This window comes from Eubalaena glacialis, chromosome 10 (assembly GCF_028564815.1).
Source record: "Eubalaena glacialis isolate mEubGla1 chromosome 10, mEubGla1.1.hap2.+ XY, whole genome shotgun sequence".
Taxonomy (NCBI): domain Eukaryota; kingdom Metazoa; phylum Chordata; class Mammalia; order Artiodactyla; family Balaenidae; genus Eubalaena; species Eubalaena glacialis.
Window position 1 is genome coordinate 109,920,105 of NC_083725.1, and position 10,212 is coordinate 109,930,316.

The window sequence follows — 10,212 nt, forward strand, 5'->3', positions numbered from 1 at the left end:
CTCCAGGCCTCCCAACAGAGGGTCCCACCTGGGCAAGGGGAGATGGGAGAGGGGAGAGGCTGTCATTTTTGCTGCTCACCCCTTGAGGCCACAGCCGGGACCAGGTGTCTGGCCCTCCCACTGCCCTACAGACAGGTCCTGTTCCCACTAAGACCTCAGTCTCACCTTCACCCCTCGCCTCACCCCTCTGTGCTTCCCAGAACCCCCAGGACAGTGGTACCTGAGTCATCCCCTTCCGAAGAGTAGAGCTAATAATAGGAATAACTAGTGGCCACAAGGGCCTACCAAATGCCAGGCACTTTCACACACATTGTCTCATTTAATCCTTAGAATAATCCTACGAGGTACATATTAGCTTCCCTATTTTGAAGATACACTGAGGCTCAGAGAGACTGAGTCGTTTGCCCCAGGCCACACAGCCAGGAAGCGAGAGAGCTGGGATTTGAACCCACGTCTGACTAACTCCATCGCCCACACCCCACAAGGAGAGAATGAACCCCCGGGGGGTGTCTGCCCTGCTGCTTCAGCCTCCTTCACCTTGACCATGATTAGTTTCAGCTTAGTCAAGAGTAAGCCCCATGCTGTCCCCAGGAACGCAGGCAGGCCCCATTTTAGGGGAGATCAGTAGGACTGGGGTGCGGGGTCTCTCTCTGACTTGGGTGGGTCCCAAATTCAGAAGGAAATAGGAGGTGTTAACTGTCAGTGAATTTTTCCTTCCCTCACCCCAAGCGAGAGAAGAGGCCATTCTCATTTTCTCTGGGACCTCCACGTGTTCATACATATTCCAGGTCCCTCACTCCGGGAGCCCATTTAGGCTCCCCCAGGGTGGGACGGGGTTCCCCAACCTGGTGCCCTGTTCCAGGAGATCAGCAAGTCTCCCCCAACACATTGACGGAAAGGTCCGGTGAGACCCAACGCCCGGCGAGCAGCCGGTCAACAGGCCTGTCCCCGCGGGGCCCTAATGAGGTGGTCGGTCCTCTAATGTCAGAAACTAAAGGGGCTTTAGGAACCATCTTGTCTGATTCTCTTGCTTACAGATGAGCAAACTGAGGCCAGAGAGGGAAAATGACTCGTCCAGTGTCACACAGTTAGTGGCACAAAGAGAACCAGGTGTCCCGCCACTCAGGGAAGGAGGAAGGAACAGGCAGCTGGGAAGGCTGCTGAGAGCACGCCAAGCCCATCCCGTCTTCCTTTGCCCCGACGCCCCCTCCCCTTCTGGGCTCTTCCACAGTGGAGGCCCAGAAATCTCACCAGGGCAGAGCTCAGGAGCAGATCCAGGTTTTATGAAGCCTGAAGCACATGCAACGTGGGTCATCTTTTAGGATTAGAAGAGGCTCAGGCAGGTGAGTGGCCCTGGAGTGTAAGTTTCACTAGTTTCATGGTAAATCCCTTGGAAAGGTTGGCTCGCAGGCCTGATCATGAGGTCTTAGCAGAGACGAGCTTAACTGTACATGGAGGGCTGGCCCCTCTACACAAGGTGCAGGGCAGCTTGGGGGGTAGTTCGGGAAGGTCCAACCCCTCTGATCCCCCACCCCAGGGAGATAAGGGCTGAGATTCTGCCACATGAGGCCCATCACCCCTTTCCCCACTCTGCCTTCACCCCCAGCCCCATCCTCAAGAGGATGGGGTAACACCTCCCCATGGGTGGCCTAGGGAATCAGGCAGCATCCGGAGATCTGACCAGCAGAGACATCAGTGAAGACAGCGCTGAGCTCTCCCACCGGGAGCCTCGGTGAATCCAGCTCTCGGGACGATGGGCTGAGGCTGGGGTCACAGGGATGCTCTCTGAGGAGGAGACAGAGGCAGCTCTGTCCTGGAGGGACCCTCTCCTCCAGCCCCTCCCTTTCCTCCAGACTGGGGTGGTCCTCCTACGGGTGCATCAGCCCGTCCTGAGACTGCCAGCCCCTCCCGAGCCTGAACTCCTGTGTGTGTGAGCCTGATGTCTTCCCCACGGCTGAACTAGGTTATGGCTCCCTGTGCAAGACTTAGGGCTGATCTCTGTAGTATTACCAGTAACTAACTCACCTCCGCTGCATCACGTGTACTCAGCACAATCACCAACATAATCACATGACCCCTCACACCAACCCTGGTAAGCTTGCTATGGTTTGTCGTTAATCCTAGAAATAGAAAAAGAAATTTGCAATACGTGGACATTTGACCTGAAACCCACGCTCATTCCTAACAGCTCAGCATCAAAGCTAACATTTAGTGATGACTCACCATCGCCAAGCAATGAGTTAAATGTGTGACAGGCATTGTCTCATTCAACCCTCATTTTATAGAAGAAACTGAGGCTGAGTAAGGTTTTAAAACTGAAGTGGTAGAGCTGGGACTTGAACCCAGACCGTTATGACTCCAGAGTCTGGGATCTTGACTTCTGTGCCATATCTGCCTGGGAAAAACTAAGAAATTTGTTGGCACCTTCTTTTCTATATGTGTTAGGCTAAAGCAGATTTTGGTGCAGTAACAAGTTAATTGTGAAATCTCAGGATTTAATACGACAAAGTAGGTCAGTCAGCCACTTCCACCTGGCAGCTATGCCATCTGAGATACATGGACCCCCAGATCACTGTGGCAAGGAAAGTGAGAACTGGAGGGTCATGGATGATCATAGGGGATCATATAAAGGCCAGGTGTGGCCTTTATATCACATCCAACCACATTGCACTGGCCAGACTCGGTATCATGCTGCAGAGCCCAGGTTTACTGCAAGGAATACTGGGGAATATAGTCTTCCTAGGTCCCCAGGAAAAGAAAACTGTGAGCACAGCATTCTCTGCTTCATTATCTCCTTTTTAATAGCTTTTCTTCTCCACAACCCCCCACCCATGCACACTAACAGTTACACACATTTTTCCCTTCTGTGTTCCTTCTCACAAAACCTTGTTCTCGGCAAGTTACCAATCAATCTTCCAGAGGTATTAATAGACAACACACTCAGGAGTTTCTTGTCCTAAGAATATTTGCTTTTTAATCAAGGGCTTCAAGTCTGAAAGGCCTTAAACAGCCAAAGGAATGAATATATAATGGTTGAAGCTGAGGTCCACTAACAGACAGTACTGGATATTTGAAGGACATCTTTTCTTCCCTGGCCTGCCTCAAGCAAGCTTCAGTCTGGAAGGGTCTGAGCACCACCCCACCCCACCCCTTTCTCCTCCCTCCCTCTACCTCTGGCCTTGGCTGGCAGTATATTTGGTTACTGGGATTAGCTAGAGCCCATTCCCCACCAAGGAGATAAGTGGAGGCTGATAAGAGGGGGCTTGCCATTCAGCAAGTCCCAGAAATACCAGTCCCAGAGCTACCTGTGCAGAGCTCATCCTTCCCACCCCCCACTGCTTCTGCTTCTTTTAGAAGTACAGCATCAAGATTAGCTTGTTGCTGTACACAGTGCGGGGACTTGGGTAGGGGCCTGACCTCAAGGCAGCTCCCCTTCCATGCCCTTGGGGAGACTGACATGCTGTGATTAGGAGCTTCCTGACCCAATCTCTATCCAAGGCAGATGGACAGACCCCTCTACTGAGGACAGGCCTCTTCACCTAGAGGCAGTCCCCGGGGCCCAGCACTGGTGAGGTTCATAGCAATGTCAAGGCCCCGATCCTGTTGCCAGAGGCCTGCTCATGTTCAAGGGACTCAACCCTGCCGCTTCGTCACCAGCCTCTTCCCCTGGGGTTCTCCGATCCTGTCCTGTTCCATCAACTCCAGCATCTTTAGAAACAAAGCACATCTGGCAAAACTGGATTTTCTGTTCCAAAAACTCCACATCTGGTGGGAATGTAAATTGATACAACCACTATGGAAAACAGTATGGAGGTTCCTTAAAAAACTAAAAATAGAACTACCATACGACCCAGCAATCCCACTACTGGGCATATACCCAGAGAAAACCATAATTCAAAAAAAGTCATGTACCACAATGTTCATTGCAGCTCTATTTACAAGAGCCAGGACATGGAAGCAACCTAAGTGTCCATTGACAGATGAATGGATAAAGAAGATGTGGCACATATACACCATGGGATATTACTCGGCCATAGAAAGAAACGAAATTGAGTTATTTGTAGTGAGGTAGATGGACCTAGAGTCTGTCATACAGAGTGAAGTCAGAGAAAACCACATACCGTATTCTAATGCATATATATGGAATCTAAAAAAAAAAAGATGTAGACATAGAGAATGGACTTGAGGACACGGGGTGGGAGGGGGAAGCTGGGGCTAAGTGAGAGTAGTATCGACATATATACACTACCGAATGTAAAATAGTTAGCTAGTGGGAAGCAGCAGCATAGCACAGGGAGATCAGCTCGGTGCTTTACGGTGACCTAGAGGGGTGGGATAGGGAGGATGGGAGGGAGGCTCATGAGGGAGGGGATATTGGGACATATGTATGCATATGGCTGATTCACTTTGGTGTACAACAGAAACTAACGCAGTATTGTGAAGCAATTAAACTCCAATAAAGATCTATTTAAAAAAAAAACAAAACTCCACATTTAATCAGATAGCCGTACAGATACACACACACATACATGCACAAAGGTAGACCTGTACACAGGTATGCTCAGACACACTGACATGCACACATACTCCCAAAGATACTGGCCAAAGACACAGCAGTACACACATATGTATGCACATACAGATTCAGGAGTATAAGGTACAAAGCTACACAGATACACACACTCAAAGATGGACACAGACATACAGGCATATCCATAAATAGAGATGTATAAAACGTAAGCACAACACATAAATACATGCGGACTCACACAGATTTATGCATATTTACAAATATAGATTCACATATACACAGGTATCCAAAGACTGACTCTTGTACACACCAAGATACATATACACACGTGTATGTGTGTGCCCCCAGAAATACTTGTACATTCTCCCTGTGCCCCATGTAGAACTACACCCCCAAGAAGTCTCTCTTTCTATCCCTCTCTCTCTCTCACAACCCGGGGCTCTCTGTCCTCTGAATACCCAGTTTCCAGTCTGAGTTTCTCGCTTCATCAAGCCCAGATCCTTCCTGGAGCCCAGCCTGGAACAAAGTTAAGAGCAGCAACGATGTTCTCTCTCAGTGTCCCCAGGATCTGAGCAAATGGGAGAAGCAGAGGAGACCTGGGGCTGTAGAACCAGCATTGGAGCCACACAGCTACAGATGCCCTGACTTTGGCCCCAAGGCCCTGGGATGAGGGGCTTCCCTGGTGGCGCAGTGGTTAAGAACCCGCCGGCCAATGCAGGTGACACGGGTTCGAGCCCTGGCCTGGGAAGATCCCACATGCCGCAGAGCAACTAAGCCCGTGCGCCACAACTACTGAGCCTGCGCTCTAGAGCTCGTGTGCCACAACTACTGAAGCCCGTGTGCCTAGAGCCTGTGCTCCGCAACAAGAGAAGCCACTGCAATAAGAAGCCCGTGCCCCTGCTCGCTGCAACCAGAGAAAGCCCTCGCGCAGCAATGAAGACCCAACTCAGCCAAAAATAAAAAATTTTTTTAAATAATTTTTTTTTAAAAAGGCCCTGGGATGAGAGGCAGCTCCCTCCTGAGAATGTGGCCCCTCTAGGGAGGGGGGTGTAGGCTGGGGACCGGGGAGGGGACGAAGGATTCGGGGCGCAGTGAGGACAGCCACCCTCCTGGGAATGGGGTGGGGAACCATCTCAGAAGTTGGGGCCTCTGAACTCACACACAGGTGGCTGGGAGAGTGGAAAATAGGGGCCATTATCCTAATTGAAAAAGACACAGGTCTAGACAAACCGGCTGCCCCGAGAGACTACTTTCTCTTCCCCGCTACGTGGTTACCCCAGGTGGGACCTCAATGGTCCATCCAATTCTTGAATCGGCGACAGAGCCTCCATTTTGGAAAGCCGCCACTCCCACCCCGCTCCGCACACTTTACTGAATCCAAACAGAGCAACAGGGTCAGTTCCCCACCCCCTCGCCAAAGGAGTTCTTCCTCCCAGAACCTGGGGGAGCTGGGGCGCGCGGGGTGAAATCCTCAGAGCCGGAACGAGAAGGACCGCCGTCTGGTACACGCTCCGCCCCCAGGCGGCGCTGCAGACACACCCCGGCGCCCCGCCCCCCCATCCGGCGCCCCGCCCCCCGCCCCCCCCCCAATCTGGCGCGCTACTCCAACATCTTTTACTTTCCTCAAAGTCCCACCCCACTCCCCACGAAACCGGAGTGAATGCTTCCAACTCCTTTGAAGTGCTCAATGAAGAAACAAGAGTCAGGAGATGTTGTGGGAAGTCTGGCTTTATGATCCGGAGAGGCTGGGGACAAGTCCCAAGGGTAGGACAGAGGCCACCAGGAGGGCGTGAAGGGAGGATCTCCGTGCCTCTGGCTTAGAAGGAACAGACGAAGGGCAGACGTCTTCGGCATTGAGCTCGTCGCCAGTGACCCCCTAGCGGTAGAGAGCACAGTGATGTCAGCTGCCCACTTGAGTGTGGCCTATGCTCCCTCCTCCCCTCCTCAGGCACCTCATATGTCATCTTTGCCTGCCGTCGTCATGATCCGATGGCCACAGGTTTCCCACACATCCGGACTAGCCATTGATCTCTTCCCTTGCAGAGGCAATGTGCTAAGTGCTTTATATGGACTATCGTTTAATCCTCACAATGACTCTCCAAGAGGTCGGTGCTATCATCACTCCCATTTCACAGAAGAGGAAACTGAGGCTTAGTGGGAGTGATAACTTGCCTGTGTCTCAGCTGGCAAGTGGCACAGCTGGGATGTGAATCTCGGCCATCTTACTCCAACCCATATGGTCCAGCCACTGTAATAAGTTCCCTCACATCTGGCAGCCATGCTGTTCAAAGCTGGCAAATTATGTCAGCCATCCTTAATTGCCACATCTTCACCTCATCCCTCATCCACACCTTACATTCACATCTGTTCCCCCCATCTGTCCCATACTCACTCCTTGTCGCCATCATATCACAGGAAGGAAAGGAGTCCCCAGGCCCTGAGCCTAGCTTTGCCTGGGAGGATGGAGAGTCCCCATCTCGCCCCTGTACCGGGAGCCTCATCACCTGGTCTTGCTCTGAGGAATCCCTACATCTCAGCCCTCTCACAGACAGGGACATTGGTTCTCCAGTTGGAGGGAGGGTGTGGGTTTGGGGAAGTGTGTTCAGGCAGCTCAAAGGGACATGTGTGGGAGTCCACCTTGCCACCCCTTCCCCTTGTCCTGGTGCCCGGCCCCCCTCACCTCTGGTGGACAGGGCCACACAGCGGCCTCTCCCATACCCAGGTTGCCCTGGGGCCCAGTATCCAAAATTCCAGCAACTGCCATCCATCCAGTGAAATTTGTTGCCCTGGAATTAGAGAAGAGAGAGGCTGGGTCAGAGGGCGGAGGTCCAGAGAGACAGACAGATTCTGGGTCTCCAGAAAGCCCACTGAGTATCCCTTCCTGAACACTGTATATATAATCTCCTCTCACTGCCCACTTGGCTAGTATACCATTGACACCCATCCCTGAGGGTTCGCAGGCAATGACGATGGAAGAGCAAACATCACTTCCAGCTATCACACAGAGTAGGCTTCTCAAACTTCACTGTGCACACAGATCTCCTAGGGATCTAGTGAAAAATGCAGATTCTGATTCAGGAGGTCTGGGGCGGGGCCCAAGATCGTGCATGTCTAATGAGCTTATGATGTTGATACTGCTGGTCCGTGGACCACACTTGAGTAGCAAATATAATGGCACTTATTTGTCCACAGTCCCAAGGCCACTCTGAGAGAAGGGCCCCACTTTAGAGATGAGGAAACTGAAATTTGGAGGCAGTCATTCAGCTAGTAAGGGACCAAACTAGATATAGAATCTATCTCCTGACGCCAGGAGTGTGCTGGTAAACGTTTAACAACCAGCTTTGGGGGAAGGTGAGAGGCTAGAGGGAAGAAAGAAACCTGATTTGTAATAATTGTCAATTTCCTTGGTGTAAATACAGCCACCATGGCAGATTTCAAGCTACAAGCATGAAGCCACTGAACATGGAGTTAAGAAGAGAAGCACTCAATCATCAGTTCTCCTAAGCCGGTATGAGCCAGCTTCAGCTGCTGGGATGAGGCTTGATGCCAGCAGGTGGTCCCTTGAGGCAATCAGAAAGACCTTCGTGTACCTGGGAGCTGGCCCCTCGCTTACCCAGCCCTTGATGAAGCCTCCAATCCAGACCTGTGCTTGGTTGATCCTACTGACCCAGGACTGGATGCGATAGTTGAAATTGTAGTTGTGGATGGAGACGAGGTTGCCTCGGTAGCACCTCCTGCATGTATTCTGCAGAGAGAAGAGGTGGGGTAGAAAAATCACTGTTTTCTCTCAAGTCCCTGAGTCTCCAGGAGAGACCCCCTCATCCCTTTCCAAGTCAGAAATCAGGGATCTATTGCCCCCCCTGAATCCCGTCTCTTGTTCCTTTATTTGGTGTCAGGAACTTCTTGCAGAAAAGAATAATAATACTCAGAATAACTACAGCCACCATTTATTGAGAGTTTGCAATGACCCAGGGACTATTCTAAATACTTTCCATGTATTATTTAAATCCTCACCACAACTCTAAGAGGTGGTACCATACACCTCCATTTTACAAATGAAGATACAGGAGCCCTGAAAGGTGAGGTGACTTGCCCAACTAAAATGGCTGGTGACAAGCAAAGCCAGGATTTAGCACAGGCATATCTTATACCAAAGCTTTTTATCTAAACCAGTGGTTCTCAAAGTGTGGTCTCCCGACCAACAATATCACCACCTGTGAATTTGTTATAAATGCAAACTCTTAAGCCCCAGACTTGCTAAATCAGAAACTGAGGAGATGGGGCCCAGAAATCTGTGTTTTAACAAGACTTCTAGGAGACTCTGATGCATACTAGGCTTGGAGAACCATTAGTCCAAATGATAGGGAACAGAAGGTTGGCTCCACTCTTGTCTCCTCCACCTGGTCCCCCATAGTAACCTCCCTGCCATTTACCTGAGCGTTCCTAAACTTCTTCGGGGTCTGCACCAACAGGAAGCGGCAGGTCTTGCACCCAGGACTGCCTGGAAGTTGAATTGTGTCCTCTTCCTTAGGGCACTGCAAATCCTTGTCTAGGGCAGCTGGGTCTGACTCCATGGCTTCCTCATCCTCAAACGCATTTTGATAGCTGGAAGCCACAGCCTCCTCTTCCTCTGACTCAAGCACTCCATAATTCAGGGCCAGCTCTCCCTCCTGTTCCCCTGAACCTTCCAGATCCTGGCTCAGGTCAGCCTGTGTCTCTCTGCTGCCCAGATGGGCGGCATCGTTCTCTGGAAAGAAGAGGTAACCTGCCATCAGGCCGGGCTCTCTCTTCTTCCAGGACCACGGACAGCTCTGATGGCCCCACTCAAGCCTTCCTAGGGATGCCATCTGGAACCAAGACTGGATGGATCCCTTGGGGGTTGGGCAAGCCAGAATTCCTGCATCACACACCCAAATGCATGAGCACCTGACGGACACCACATGTGGGGTATCTTGGGAGTGGGAGGAAGCACCTGTGAGAAGCCCTCATCTTCACAGGTGGGTGTTTTTCCTTGCAAAGGAGCCCTGACGGAAAGTTCAGGTCACAGCTCTGAGTCCAGGAGAAATCTAACTAGAGGTGGGCTGGGTCAGCTGAAGAGGGGAGGCTGTGGCCCTGGCCCACAAGAGCAAAAACAGATGCAGGAAAGAAGAGAAAAGAGAAAAATGGATGAGGAGGGAAAGGGGAGGACTTACCCGGATAAAGAGCAGAAACTGTCCCCAGCAGGAGAAGGGGCAGGAGCAGGGGGAATTTCATATCTTCTCAGTCTTGTGACAGGGACACAGCTTCACCTTCCCTCCTTGGGGACTTCTCATGTGTCTGCACGGCCCCTGGCACACAGTGGAGATGCAGTGTTTGCTTAACTGGTGGATTAAAGGGCAAACTAGAGAGCTTCCTTCTCCCCCCGTAAACAGACCCTGAGCTGGAGAATCAAGAAAAGAACAGGGGGTTGTCAGCTCAAGTACGAAAGACCCTTTTTCCTGAGAGCTCCATCACTGCTCCCTGGGACAGCACTTAGCTCAGATGCTAGCTGCCATGGGAACAGGTCTGCTCACATTCAGGGCCAATTTCACTCACACTGGGGGTGAAAGGGGAAGGATAGTGGCCATTATGGTCCTAAGGACAGGCCTCCAGGGTGTTTGCCATATAGGGTCTTGCTTCCCCCAGCCCTGGACCTCTCCTTC

At 51.4% G+C, this 10,212-nt stretch overlaps 1 protein-coding gene across 1 annotated transcript; it reads right to left on the reverse strand.

Moving 5' to 3' along the window:
• Positions 1–6,253: 6,253 nt before the first annotated feature.
• Positions 6,254–9,855, reverse strand: PRG3 (proteoglycan 3, pro eosinophil major basic protein 2). Its single transcript, XM_061203343.1, has 5 exons — positions 9,724–9,855; positions 8,965–9,278; positions 8,145–8,276; positions 7,212–7,317; positions 6,254–6,407 (listed from the first exon to the last, which is right to left on the reverse strand). Exons 1-5 carry the CDS (start codon positions 9,782–9,784, stop codon positions 6,349–6,351), a joined length of 672 nt encoding a protein of 223 aa, XP_061059326.1. The 5' UTR covers positions 9,785–9,855; the 3' UTR covers positions 6,254–6,348.
• Positions 9,856–10,212: the final 357 nt, after the last annotated feature.